Raw genomic sequence first — 15,784 nt, forward strand, 5'->3', positions numbered from 1 at the left:
TAGTATGATCTACCCTCAAAATAGAATAACTCAAGAAATAAACACAAATAAATTTAAATCAATATTTACAGCTGATTTGCTGACAAAACAAGTAAATACTATGCAAACACGTCAAAAATACTGCAGACCTTGACAAGAGAGGCATCCAAATCAACACCATTGTAATCACTTCTTAAAAACTCATTTACGAAAGAAAAAAATGTAGGTTTGGAAACTAAACCAAACATAATTCATTTCAATTCATCGTTATAATTTTTTTAAATTTTAACATAAAATATAATAAACAATTCAATTTTTTTAAATCTTAAAATAATAATAATATTTAAAAATAATATTCTAACAATATTTTATCATATAAACTCAACTTAACTCAGTTCAACATCTAACGCATCCTATTCAATAGTACACCACCGGTGTAAATAAAAGCACCGACGAGAAGAATTATTGAACAATTACATATTTTGTTATTTATCCCGTACATCAGGACATGAATTGTGTCGGGTCCAGGTAAATGTAAGTTCGTAGCTCATCAAAAAGACAAAAATCATGTTGAGTTCATCCCAGGGTGATAAGTATTCATCCTCGCCAAAACTTATGGAAACATTGTCAGTTTCAATAATCAATATAACGTATACACTATTTCTGCACCTCAGTTTGGCTTAGATGTCTGGTTTGTCATCGCATTCGAGTTTTCTCGACTAAATACTCCCCATCCCTTCGTCCCACCCTTGTCAAGGTCTGGCCTTTGGGTGTCACCAGAATTTAAATTGGACAAGTTCGTATTTGGTGATACCCCTCTTGTGCCCGGATTCCTTAAGGAATCATGGGGATTTCCTTCCCTTTTCCCTTGAAGTTCTGCACCTGCAACTCGCCTCCCAGGAGCATTTGGAGCACTAAAAATGCCATAACCGGGTGCTGTGGCATTGGGAGTGCCAGGGGGACTTGGTACTCGCTTGGGCATGCTATCTAGAGGAAGCCTTGAGTTTCTGAATTCAGAAGCATCAATGCTGACTTTACTGCTTTCTGGTACTGCTGGAGAGAAATTCGCATCCAGTGGGGGCTGCCTTCTTTGATTTGGAAATTGGAGGTCTGGCCCCATTGAGTCTCTCATCTCTGGACCCCTATTATCAACTTGTCTTGGTGATGGAAACTGATTCCTTGGCTCACTTCTTTTGTACCTATTTTGTCCTTGTGGGGAGGATGGTACTTGATATGTTTGCATAAACTCAGGTGGTGGAGTAGAGCGCAAAGTGTCTGAAATATTAATATCTGACAAAGGAGAGGCAGTTTTTTGAGCAGTTCTCAATTGTTTATCGGTAGAACCCAAAGTTGCACCATTCACATCACCACCAAACTGGAACACTTTGTCAAAGTCATCAGTAGCACCATCCACTGACCAGCAATTCTTATCATCTTCAAGATTTTTATCTATAGGCAGGTCTTCATCAGAAAAGTTACCTTCCTCAGTTTCTGATTCAGCAGAACTAAGTTCTTCAATGGGATCAATGGAATTAACAGCTCCTGGTGCAGTGGTAACCATCTGAACCTTGGCATTTTTATCCCCTACAACCTTCGATTTTTTCCCACCCCCTTTCTTGGATGGGCCAAATTTAACATGCCTCACTATCACATGTGCCTCTGTTTCTCTCACTGATGGTCCACTTTCAACAATTGATACATCTTCAATCTGCAGATGGTTGTCCATAATTAATAGTGTGGGGAAAAAAAAAGATTGGACAGTCATGATTCAAGCATAAAACCATGAGTAAAAAGATCAAAATAATTTGGCAATACCAAAGCAGAGAGACGAGATAGCAATCCTCCCAAGTCCTGATCTTCTTTACCCATGGCCCTGCACTGTTTCATATCCACACAAAAAAATTAACAATCCAAGCACATATGGTTAGTGTGATAACCTCGGTAAAAGAACTTTTAAGGACATACACATAAACCACAAGATTTGGTAAAATTTTGTAAAACAAGAAAACTTTTTCGGCAAATATAGAAATAAAAGGGAGTTTTTGTGAGCTTATCTACGTATGCTAAAATGAAGAATCTCAGAATTGAACCTAGTTATAGTAGTATTTTTTTGATAAGTAAGTTATAGTAGTATTGGCTCCTTATTTCTCTATTTTTCTTTCCTTCTTTTTAATAGCCATTGTCACAGCATTTCTTGCAAGCTTGAAAAACAATTAGTTTCAAACTTCCCCAGGCTGCCCCCCCAATATTGCCTTCTCTTAATGTTGATTCACCCTGTTTGTGCATTTACAATTACCATGCACCTATTTATTTTAAATTTTCTGATTTCTATTAGAGCACAGAATACAGGACTTCCTAGAAGTATCTGATGATCCGTCGATATACCCAAAAAATGGGCACAAAAGGATCAGATATTAGTCTCTCCTAATGCATGCAACTCAGAGAAGCTCTCACATTAAAGATAAGGGGGTATGCACATCAGCATGAAATATAGATAACACCCAAGTAGCAACGTTATACCAAAAAAATCAAAGCATCAACAGATACATGCTGGAAAACAACACTTGGGGTGGGTTCAATTTGCATCCCACACCCCCCCCCCCCCCCCCCCCAAAAAAAAAAAAAAAGATAAATAACAAAAAGATAAAAATAAGCAGGAAGAGAAAATCTAAAGTTGACATGAAACCGCACAAAGGTAGTGCAATCTGGACCCATCCCTAGGAGGTAAACCCCAGATACACGACCCACCTGCAAAAACGTGTATCAGGGAACTCCTGGTGCAGAATCGAATCCAAGATGTCCAAGTCTACAGCTCATCCCAAGGCTTTCACCATTAGGCTGCACCTAGATGGGTCATCTAAAACTTTTTTTGTTTTTGATAGGTACAGGTGATCTAACTAATCAAAGAATCATTTAAAGATATAAAAGTAAGTACCTTGACCCGGTAACCACGCTCCATCAATCTTTTAATTTGCTCTGCTTTCATCTTTAAGTCCTTTAACTCCTGAAAAGAGTAGCAGGTATGTTCTAACGTCAGTGTTTCCACTCACTCATTTCAAATGTTCACTCTCAATCTATCTTTGACCTAATTCATAATATTTTTGTATGAGTTCTTACATTTCAGGCCATTCACTTGGCTTAGTGAGTACATCTATCAGGCTTCTAGCACCAACAGAATAAACGGAACAATTTTTTTTTTTGGTAAGTAGAATAAAAGGAACAGTTCAAATGGATCCCAGAGATCCCTGTAGAACAAGCCAAAAACACACTAACAGATGATGTGGCAAAGTACTCAAACATCAATTGACATACCAAGTGAAGAGAATTTAATGGTCTCTTTTCTAGGTTTTAGTGTCCATATTGTTATTGATTTTCAAGCCCTTCTAACAAATTCGATGCAAGGTTTGCCTGTGAGGTTAAGGGGAAAGACTCGAGATCTACTGCCCATAGTGCACGTGGGTTCAAACCCCACAGCCTGCAAAAGTTGGTAAAATTTCAATTTGGCTATGTTGTACACACCTTGTGTGCCTGAACGTGCCTTTTGCATTGTTTAATGAAACTGGATAAGATAAGTTCAAGGAAATACCAATCTATGGTGGGAGCAAAATAGGTAGCAGGTTTTCAAAGAAAGAACTTACTGTTTTCCCTGAAAAGCGAACTTCTTTGCAGTCTCCTTTTCGCAAATTCACATCAGACTGCAGTGCATCCAAAAAATTAAATTCTTTGTTGTCTCCTTTCGAGGTAATAAGCGTAGCAGGATCTCATAATATAACTTATTTGAGTCTTTAAAATAAATCCAAAATAACAAAGTAATGGTTTTCATCAATATAGAACGCTAAGGCACAAATCCACAATATAATTTACCTTGGTTTTAGCACGGTCTTTTTCCTTTAACTGTTGTTTGTACTTTTCTCTGTGGAAATCCATGAGTCTACAGACAGGTGGATCAGCATTTCTTTGAACCTGTATTTCATAACGCAATTGAGTCCCGTAATGGAGCCAATCTACATTAAAATAGTTTATTATGCTGAAATTAAATTATTGAGCATCACAGGACTTTCTTGTTCTTTGAATTTTTTTAAATTAGAAGTATATCTTATATACTTCCTGTACTTGGGTAACCCTTCCTTTTTATTATTAATAAACCATATTTTACTTATCAAAAAAGCATCGAGCATCACAGAAAGTGACAGGGAGCTAAACTTCACAAGACTTATAACTCCACCTTCACCTCAAAGCTGGCCATATACATCAGAGAGATAGGTCAACTACAACACTGGAAAGCTGAATTTTTCAATCATAAGCGAGTCCAAGTGGCAAGCATTGAAATTTTTCAGTCAACACTCTGTTTTGGAGAGTATCACATTCATGAGTTCTCTCTACTACAAGTACCATGGCCAAAAAAATCAAATAATGTACCTCCACTAAATCAAGTTTGAGCTTCCTGGCACGTTCGAGTGCTTCATGCCTTGAGAGTTTTTCGTGCCCTGCCCATAAAGATGAATTCAGAATGACTCCTAGCAAAAGTATACTACACTCTGACATAGCCCAAAAGACACAGCATTGTGATTTTCCTCAAGGATTGTGTAGTATTTAGTTAATTCTTTTCATAACCAATCTTACCGATCAAAAAAAAAATTTCTTTTTATAACTAATCTTGTTAAAAGCACAGAGGGGCACAACCCCAAGTACACAAGAGTAGGAAACAACCAACGAGAGCGAATATGTTTAGCAGCTAGTTAAATGCAATGTACAAGTCTTAAGAATCTCTCCAAATCGTTCCTCATCGGCAAATAGCTAGAAGCTTCTGAATGATAAGACCGGTGGTAACTTCTTGTGATCAATTCATAGTGCGGCTTTTCATAGTATAATCTCTTTTCTTTTTCCCATAGACAGTGTAGCTTAAATTTGTATTGCCTGAGAAAGCATAGCCACAGCAGTGGATGAATGAATACTAATTATCCTTCTCTTACAACTCCAAAAAGCCTATCCACCGTATTAGACACCGTCTATAATTCATAATGTAGCCATCGTTTCTTCCACAGGCATATCAATTATTAGAATGCAATGCTTTTGAACTTAATGTAGATCTCGGAAAAAACTAGATGTTCTTTTCGAGCATGTTTCCATAAGGAGACAGCATAATGGGTGAGTCTGTAATATATTTATTGCAAAACACTTCCAACTGACATACCTTCCTCTGTCACAAGCCTAATAACTGATGCTATGATTTGTTCATTCAAACGCGGCCCACTCGTGTCCTTCTTTTCCTTCGGCTTTGCCTGGAAATTCAACAATACATCATGTCAATTGTCATACATTACCCAAGTCCTAATACCACCAGACAAAAAAAATTATCGGCCAAAATTACGAGCAACTTACAACCTCATATAATTACCATCGATCTGCACTCATGACTACCCATCCCACAAAAAAATAACCAAAATAATAAAAATAGAAAATAGTTCACAAATCACACTTACAACCCGAACCAAATCATGCATCTACAACTATCCATTACACAGCACCACAAAAAAATAGCCCGATGATCACAAACGACACCAAAACACAAATAATCGAGTCATCAGACTATTCAGTGCCCAAATAAGAAGCATATTACACCCAAGTTGTTACCTGAACTGGTGCAGCGAAAAACCTGACATTGTTGCAAAAGCTACTGGGTCCGACGTGATTTACCCAATATGGATTTTCCACGATACGTCGGTCGGTGTGCTTCGCGTTTGAATAGGTAGGAGCACCATTTGGGATGCCAAGGTAATGTCTTTGAATATGATGTGAGAAGTGCTTTGGCTTGAAGCGGCTAATTCTACACCAAAATGCCATCTTTTTCTAGAAGAAGATATCAAACTGTTGCATGTTTTCACGAGAGAGACAGAGAAACTGGTGGAGGAGGATTTGCCAATTTGGATCCAAAACCCTAGCCAGGGGTTTCAGTTCTAAAGTGATCAGTTTGCAGCTACCGTTGAAAGCTCAGTTGTTCAACACCTTTGATGTACGAACAGGCCGAAGCCGGCCCAACTTCTGAGCCCATATTAATTAGGCCTAGGATTAGGGCTTATTCCCAAACCGGACTGAGTTTTCTTCTAAAAACCATAGTTGTTATATTTCTTTTTTTTTTTTTTGATCGGTAATTGTTGTTATATTTCTAGAACATAATCGTTTGTTTGTAAAAAATAAAAATAATAATTAATTAATTAAGTCCCATTATTTTTTTATTTTGACACAGTCAAGTTGAATCGATTGATGTAATGTATCCAGATTTTCGATAGCTAATTTAGATTAAAAATAAATACATATTTTGAGTATTGCTGAGTGCTTTAGTATGGTGTCACTTTCGAAGGTTGTCATGTGGTCTGCAAAATTATAAGTTTAAAGAGTCGGGAGAAATTGTTTTATTATACTATATTGTTCTTCAGTACCTCGTTTTCTGTGCTGCTCATGAATTAAAGCACTTGATACTGTTTTTCTCCTTCTTTGACAGTAACGCTAGCAATGCTTGCTATTTTATTAATGACTCTGGAATGTCATCCTCCACGTACATAGTTATTAATCACATTATTTATCACACATTATTCTTAATAAACTTTAATACTATTTACCTAATTTAATAAAATATATAAATTTTATTATTTGAAATATTTGATTATATTTTAACAAAAGAGGACAAGTTTGAGACACGGAATGGATTCCATTACAGTTACTGGCCATTACAGTTATTGGCATTGGCATTGGTATTGGTATAGGATAGTTCATCTCAATATTTAAAATTTAAAAAATATGTAATTTTTTAACTTTTAACTAATCACTTAACACTTAAAATCTATATTGAATTAATCATCACATCTCTATAATAATAAAATATTATTATTTTTATTATTTATATCTCTTTAATTAATTTTTATTTTTTAATTAATTTTTTATTTTATTTTCATAATCTCCGGTAATCTCCAACAATCATTTTTATTTTCATTTTCATAATCCAACAATTATAATATAATAATCTCATATGTACATAGATGGTAAAATCTCATATGTACAATCTATAAAAATCTCATATCTATAATATAATAATCTCAAAATATAACAAAATAGCATATGAGAAAATCACATGATTACTAGCATATAACAAAAAGGGAGAAGATGAATAAGAGCCGCGGGAAGGGTGTCAAAATATAATTAAAAAAAATACATTTAGACTTGCTACAGTACATTTTATATTTAAAAATAATGATAAAATCATTGTAACTCACATTTTAGATGAAATCAATTTGAGCCAAATATGGATGATATTAGTTAAATTTAAAGATGAAAATGTATTTGACTAAGCTAATGTCAATGCTCTGATTCGGATACCAAAGGCGGTTATCGGCTTGATTTTTATCTTTGTTGAATACTTGATTACCCACCCCTGTATTCGAAGGTCGGTACGGATACTGGTATATGAGGCACAGCGGCATAACCAGTAACTTTTATATTGTGTGACACGTTTATATAAAACAAAAATAAAATAAAAATAAAAAATCATAAAAATATAACTATATATAAAATTAAATTTTAATAATTTGCTACATATACATAGAAATAAGATTTTAAAAATCATAATTTAATATATGTTTCAAATTTCTGACGATGTTTCATGGAATATTAATCCATTATTATTTTTGTAATGAAATATTTAGAATTTATTTTCTTCATTTAAACTATCAAATGATATTTTGAAAGGTCATCTTTTATTCTAATATGTAAACTAGTTTATCAAGTTTCATGCAAAATCTATATATTTTCGTATCACATTAAGCATATAATGCTATAATTGAGATCTTAAATAAATTTTTTTTACTCAATGAAGTCTAGAGGATAAAACCTCTCAACTATTTTTCATATAAATCATCAAACTTAAATGATTTTTCTTTTATTTTCACTTTAGGTTTCATATTAAGAAGTCTAATATTGTATAACAAAAAACTAGGAGATCCATGTTAATAAGTTTGTTATTTTTCCTAAACCTAGTTTTAGTTTAATTTTGGTGAGACCACATCCTTGAAAATAAATAATATATAGAAATTATATAACATTTTGGGACTATAATAAACAATTTGGAGAAAGAAATTTCTAGGTATATTCAAATCTTAAAAAATTCTAGAAAATATATGAGGATTGTAATTTTTTTTTTTTGGGTCATTGGCTATATTTATAGAATTATAAATAAAATATAGGATATATTTTTTAAAAACATTTTGACTAGGCTGCGTTTGGATGTTGAGCTAAGATGGACTGAGCTGAGTTCTTTATGAATAATATAGAGTTGAGTAGGTGGAGTGAGTTATGTGAGGCTTATCTAAAATGAGTTTGAATATATTTGGATGTTAAGATGAGTTTATCACTATTTATGAAAAATTGAAAAGGTTGTGAGTCTCACGTGTAAGGAGGTTTTGAATTGAGATGAGTTTGATAATTTGAGGGTTGAGTGTTTGGATGTTAGACTTAGCATATTAGACTAAACTGAGTTGATTTCAGCTGAGTCTTGCAACCAAACGAATTATGGCTCCTCTTAGTCATAACGTCGGTTCGCCGTTGATGAGGCGAGTCCTAATCTAAAATCTAGTACTATTAACCTAATTTTATTTTTAAAAAATAATATTTACAGTCATCATAGAATATACAAACATCGTGCACTATTTAAACAAAATGAGTAAATATGAAATTTATTGTCACATGAAAAAATTAATTTTTAATAATGAATTATACTTTTTTTTTTAAAATGAGTTTGTAACGCTTGTATAATTCATGATTATATTTAGCATTACTTTATATTTTTTAAGAGAAAAGCTTGGGGCCGGACGGGTGTTAAAAGTATTTTCACACCAACTAATGATAGGGTGACACGTAGACACTCTAAGAAGATTAATTTTGAATACGCATACACCCGATCAATCTTTTCATTTCCTGCTTTTCCTCTCCCCATCCTCTGTTTCATTTCTTGCGTCTTCTCACATGGGATATGTTAAAGCAACACCGACGATGAGAAGAAAATACATGTTGGCATCGTTGAGATGTTTTCGCTCTGTATCGTTGACGAGAAGAAAATACTTTCGACGAGAAGAAAATACTTTCTCTGTATCGTTGAGACGTTTTCGCTCCACTTCATACTCTAGGCCATTACTGTATACGTAAAAATGTTTCTTTTCATATGGATTTTCTAGATATAGGACTTCAAAATTGGTGGTGTGAATTATATAAACTTTTCTTTAATTGAGTTTGCTTATTGATATAGTTAAGGCTGGTATTAGGCAAGATAGTAAGTAGCAAATCATGTGAAAGTGTGTTTATAATTCTATCAGCCAAAAAGAATGATAAATATACTATCATGATCTCACAGGGTTGATACGAAACAGGCAAAATTTTCATTATTCACTGCACTATTCTCGTTGAAACCCTCCCAATGGCTCTATCACCACTCAAAGAGTAATACTTTTATAGTGAATATCCTTAGGATTGGGTGTGAGATGGAGAGAAAGAGGGTGGGGAGAAGACGCAGGAAATGAAACAGAGGATGGGGAGGGGGAGAGGGAGGGGGAGAGTATGAAAGGAAAAGATTGATTGGGTGTATGCAGATTTAAAATTAGTCCTCCTGGAGTGTCTACGTGGCACCCTATCATTGGTTGGTATGAAAATACCTTTAACACCCGTCCGGTCCCAAGCTTTTTTCATTTTTTAATCCATATACAACTTGGGTAACCGAAATTAAAAACTATAAAAACAAAAAAAAATGCAAAATTTGGTCTACCCGAATATCCAGGTCCCAGATTTCAACAATTCAGATTCTTCCAACTACCGTCTTGGGTTATGACTCGGTTTGGGCGAGACGGATACACGGACCACATTACTCACCCGAATCCATATTCAAATATAGTAGGAACCCATATTCGTATGGGATAAACAATGATAATAGTTGCCTTCTAAATTTTCCCCACAAGATAAGCTAGTTCATGACTTGCCTTTATTTTTTATTTTATTTTTTGTTAAGAGTCCGGTGGTCTGATGATCTAATTTTTCAAATGAAAAACTTGCATTCGAACCCAAATGACTTACCTTTCTATGAGTGCTACGTCGTACTATATCACTAATATTAAAGTTCGTTGCATGATTCCTCCCTTGGTTATACATTCATTAATTGGTTAATTTGTTGAATATTGAGAACCTACTTGATGGTCAATGTCACGATGCATGCTACAAATTACATGTGCATAGATCATTTAAATATGAATTACGAGGTAATTGGCATGGTTGCTTCTCTACAACTCCTCGTCATGTTGAAACCTTAGAGAGGGAAATATAATAAGATACATATATCAAGTACAATGAACTGTTTAACATCGTGTCAATATCAATAGTATTGCACTAATGTTGAAAATTGAAACCGAATCTTGAAATCTTAACAAACCACGTAATTAATATTGTTTTGTGGCGGGAAATAGATAAGCGTGTTGCTTTCACGCATCGTCAAAGATTATGAAATTTATTAAAATTGGTCCAAATTGTAATTCGTCATTTTTTATATTTATCTTACTACTTTCCTTATTGTTTAATAAAAATAAAAATAAAAGTTCGTCTCTTAGACGTTTATCTGTAAAAGTTGAATACTCTCTTTCTATTAAGGATGATATTCAATTTCTGTTTAGATAGAATGTTATATCTTGAACGCTTGTATGTATAAAGTATTAGTAGCAACGAAGACTAGACTAGTCACAAGTTTTGAATGTACTAATTGATTTATAAGATAATAGTTGATATGAGGATATTCATGCATTTATCGGATTATAAATATAAGTTTTTCTTATAAATGAACGATGATAATTTTTCTTAAAAACAAATATTGTTTTGGTTTTTTCAAATCCACTTAAAAGGACTCCCCCTAATGCGTACGAAAGAGTCTTCGTTCTACCCCAGTCTGAAAGTCTATTCTATGGATCATAACCTTTGAAGCCGCCCATCAATTTGAAAACTATAGACAAATTAAAGAATTTAATTGCGAGAAAACAAAAATAAATAATAATTTTATGAGGTCTATCCTTGGTCTCCAAATCAGATAGCATCTAAATAGATACCTCCTTCCCCAGATGATCTTTCATGCTGATAATATTGTTGACCTTGATTCATTTAAGAGTCCATGTATTTATTTGTTTATTATTTTTCCTAAGTGTATCCATGTATTAATTAATTAATACCCAATTAATCGGCCATATGATTTTTCAAATCGGGTTCATTTTTGGAGTCTTCGTCGCATCTTTGCCCTGACTTTTCCATGCAGCTCCAGCCGAGATTCGATGTCGTGAATAACGTTTTTGTATAGTTTGACTCTCTTATCGTCTTTGATTCAAATATAAATAAGAAGTGGAGGAGAGTTGTTATTAATTAGAAAATAACAAATAAAAAACTATTTTTTTTTTCTCTTTTATTTGGTACTTCTTTTTTTATACATTATTTGGTACTTTTTCAAAGATTATGGAACCCTCTTGGATATGTCTCCGATCACACTTGCATGTAGGGGTGGGTCACATCCCGCTATCCCGCCTCCATCTGTTTGAGTTCCACGTTATTTAAGTATAGTTATTGTATTGTTTTGATTTTTCTATATAAATGTTAGTTTAAAAAATTAAAACAATTTAAAATATAATTTTAATGAATGTAAAAATTATGTTATTAGTTTTTATATTTTTTTAATATTTATAAATTTAAATTATATTATAATTTGAATCTAAAAAATATTTTTAGACTCAATAGACCATGAATATTAGTGGCTTGGGCGGGGGCGTTCGATCCCATTCACACCTCCTAGAAATAGGGTGTAGGATTGAAAAGCCTTTTCCGTATGGTGCGGGAGGGAGTATGGTGGAATGGTCAAATTTAAAAGAGCTCGTTCATTCCAAGTCAAGGGGTCAGGACTCAGAAGTCGATGTGATGTAATGCAAAGAAATATTTGCGCAGAATGCAAATACCCAAATTAATGGATTGCAGATACCCCATCCCTCAAGACATGGAATCGAAATGTCAAAGATATTTGTTCTCTTCGAATAATAATAATAATATATATATAAGATTTATTTATAAATCTTATTTTATATACACTAAACACATTGCTGATGTGGAAGTTCTATTAAAATTTTTTAATTTTTTTAAAACTATAATGAGTAATATTAACACCCATATTTAAGCTCCACTTAAGGAAGGTCTTGACTAAGCTGTGCTATTTGTCCCTCTTCTTTATATCCTTCAAACCATAAATATTTATAATTGTGTAGATAGGGAAATATTTTTATTTTTGTGGCTTTTTATAGCAATAAATATTATATATTTATGCATATAATTAATAAATAACAAATTTCTCACTGTATTGGTCAATAATGACTAACTCATTAATTAAATAGACCCTGTTTGTTAATGTACGAACAAGACCATATGAAAGAGGGGCCACTTTAGTTAATGCCTTGATTGCTGCACAGCCTAGACCAAGTACATTGTTTTCAACTGAGATATGAGTGCCAATAGATTGGTGCGAAAGAACATTATACATAATATTGGCGAATGTAGATCTTGCCCCGGTTGTTGGTTGAGATAAGGCGAAGCTAGCAAACATGATAGCGTTCATTTTCTTCTTCTTTTTCAGCTCTGTAAAGGAAGGGAGGGAGCCCAGCTGCCCAATCATGGAGCTATGGCATCTGTTGGTGATCAATCACCATGCACCAAATTTGTACGCACGAGCCATATTAATTGGCCAAAAGTCAGAACCTATGATCTTAGGTCGTTTATGTGACAAGCAAACTTTAATATGCCGACCAAGGAATTGATATATATATATATATATATAATTGATAGAGATATAAAATAATTATATAAAAATAAATTTATACGATGTATTAAATCTATTTTATAATAAAATTATTCTATGTAATTAATAAAAAATGTTATTGGTCTCGACAATATGTCTTGACTGTTTCTTTTATTTTTTATACTTAATGATTAAGAATGAATTATCGATTACGGGTCATGTTAGGCCTACCGACACATTGTCGATGTCTGATAATGTGGACCGAAAAGTGTATTATCCACCCTTTTTCATTATTTCTTCATTTTTTTCAAAACCATGCAATAATTTTCTGCCTTATTTTTCAACTGGATTATCCACCCTTTTTCATTATATTATATAGATGAGAGTTTTTTGGAGGTATGTTTTGATTCAATATATATATATATATATATGTAGATGAGGGTTTGGGGAATCATGAGAAGACATGTCTTATTCAGTTCATGGTCACGCGGCATACTTTAGGCCTCAAGAATGCTAGCTGATTTATAATAATGTCGAGTACCGTTGATCAGCCTGTATGCAGCTTGCAGGGCCCCGGGGCTCTTTCAGTTGAGAACCATGAAAAAATACATCCAATCGAAGAGATTGAGATGTCCCTTTTATTATGATATCCTGAAGATTTAATAGAATTGTTAGGTAAAGAGACAAATCTCCCCCTCTGCGCTCCTTTTATCCAGATTTATCAGTCGGCCAGTACCGTTTCCTTCCATGCCCATCATAAAATAATATTATAATTCTATACTATTTTGTATGCAATAATGCAGCTACTTAAATAATTTAAAAAAAAACAAAAAAAAACTATGTACATTCGGGGGAGGCTTTAATTAATTTGGTCAGTCTTTTATATATATATATATATATATATAATTCATAGATTTGTTGAATACTCGATCATGAATAACAAGTGTACACGTTTTCCCAACGGGGATTGATTTGAAGTTAAAGTAAATCACGAGCCTCTTCTATCTATCTTTGCAGACTATCCGACGCATGCATTTCACATTTGTCCTTGTTTACGTATGCATTCATCGTCAGAATCCAAAGCTTTTTATAGCTAGCGAAGTTTTGCATCTCCAACGTCGTCGTGTTTCTCTCTTCCCTGCAGTCTTCAGAGCCCATGGGGTTTTTACAAAAACTACGTGCATTGGATGATTCACATTTTTGTCTTTTTATTTAACTGGCCATCAACAGAAACGATAGTTGCATGAAGTAAAATAAAATAAAAAGACTGTCAGTGGAGGGAGTGGCAATCTGTCATTTGTACAGTTAAATAATTCGATCAAACAAGTGCTAAAGCCGAAGATAGCTATTGTTGCGAAACCGACTATCACAAACAAAATGAAAGCAAATTCTAATAAATAATCACACGATATAAAATTAACGTGATTTAATAATATATTTATGCTCATAGAACTACAGATAATTTTATTATGTTGGACAATCACAATATATACTTTGAGACAAAATCTCACTGTTCAGATCTCGTTTATTTTCACATATGAGATAAAATAAATTAAAATTAAAGTTAAAAGTTGAATAAAATATTATTATAATAACTTTTTTTAATATTATTTTTATTTTAAAATTTAAAAAATTTGAATTATTTATTTTATTTTATATGAAAATTTAAAAAAGTTATAATAATTATATAAGATGAGATGAGTTGTGAAAATAAATGAGACTTAGGCTTCGTTTGGATGTTGAGTCGAACTCAGTTGAGTTCAGTTCTTTATGAATAGTAGTGAATTGAGTAATAGATGTAGTTATGTGATGCCCATCTAAACTGAATTTAAAGTGTGTTTGGATGTTAATATGAGTTTAACACTTTTTATGGGAAATTGAAAAAGGTTATGAGTCTCACGTATAAATATATGTTAAGTTGAAAAAGATTGTGAGTCTCGCGTATAAGAAGGTTTTGGATTGAGATGAGTTTAGTAATTTGAGAGTTGGGTGTTTGGATGTTAGACTTAACTTAAAACTAGATTGAGCTCAGCTGAATTTTACAATCAAATGCAGTCTTAGAATCCTCATTAAGTACATATTTATATTGTTACACGGTGAAAATCATAATTTTTACCTTTTTGCGTTATTCGATCGAGTGAACAATCTGTCAAAATTTCGTTCGAGCGAACTCTTTGTTCGAGCTTCGCTCTACCTAACTAACGAGCGAACTTTCTGCACTGTGCCTTTTATATCGCAAATAGTATAAAAAAATTTTCCAACCATGCATCTTTGTCCAATCAATCCATCAATTCATGCCGAGACACTAATAAAATTATGCTCCACAAACCTAACAACTATTTTTATATAGAAAAATTATACTCATCATCTCTACGTCACATACCACACTTGATTTTTTATTTGTTTATTTATCAAATATGTCGTGTATGGATTATAAGTAGAATAACTTATTTAAGAGAAATGATATTTGCAGTCGTGAGTGTGCAAGCGTTGTGCAGTCGCTTTGAAAAAAGTAAATAAATATGAGATCCACATGAAAAAAAATTAATTTTTTATGAGTGGATCCTACTCTTTTTCAAAGCGACTGCATGACGTATGTGTATTTCATGATTATATATAGCATTATTCTTTTTTTAATATAGTAATAATAAAAAAAATTAAAAAATATATAAAATTGAATATAGTATGTGATGTAAGAAAAAAGAATATAAGAGATTTTTTTAATTGCGTTTGGGCCAGTCTTCTTTGATGGATCTTTATTTCCACCCACAGCCATCTCTGCCGACATTAATTAACAATATTCGTTCTAATTAACAATAAATCAACATATCATCAAGCACTTTATGACAATTCTTCTGATTCTTTGCTGCTATTAAAACCGTATCTGCCTTGCACTTGGGAACAGTAAACAACGTGGAAAAAGAAAAATAAGACTTCTGAACAGTGAATGTACGT

The 15,784-nt window shown here is 33.1% G+C and overlaps 1 protein-coding gene across 1 annotated transcript; it reads right to left on the reverse strand.

Moving 5' to 3' along the window:
* Positions 1-372: 372 nt before the first annotated feature.
* LOC108993349 (translation initiation factor IF3-1, mitochondrial) lies at positions 373-5,948 on the reverse strand. Its single transcript, XM_018968235.2, has 8 exons — positions 5,614-5,948; positions 5,174-5,261; positions 4,399-4,466; positions 3,844-3,942; positions 3,618-3,674; positions 2,915-2,983; positions 1,795-1,857; positions 373-1,687 (listed from the first exon to the last, which is right to left on the reverse strand). Exons 1-8 carry the CDS (start codon positions 5,821-5,823, stop codon positions 650-652), a joined length of 1,692 nt encoding a protein of 563 aa, XP_018823780.1. The 5' UTR covers positions 5,824-5,948; the 3' UTR covers positions 373-649.
* Positions 5,949-15,784: the final 9,836 nt, after the last annotated feature.

This window comes from Juglans regia, chromosome 13, assembly GCF_001411555.2.
Source record: "Juglans regia cultivar Chandler chromosome 13, Walnut 2.0, whole genome shotgun sequence".
NCBI classification, from domain to species: Eukaryota; Viridiplantae; Streptophyta; class Magnoliopsida; order Fagales; family Juglandaceae; genus Juglans; species Juglans regia.

Excerpts from the sequence above, each read along its gene's own strand:
- LOC108993349 (XM_018968235.2), bottom strand. The coding sequence starts at position 5,823 with ATGGCATTTTGGTGTAGAATTAGCCGCTTCAAGCCAAAGCACTTCTCA. Across the intron at positions 3,675-3,843 it reads AAGACCGTGCTAAAACCAAG|TCTGATGTGAATTTGCGAAA; the intron begins GTAAATTATATT and ends GATGCACTGCAG. Across the intron at positions 2,984-3,617 it reads TTCGCTTTTCAGGGAAAACA|GAGTTAAAGGACTTAAAGAT; the intron begins GTAAGTTCTTTC and ends TACTCTTTTCAG.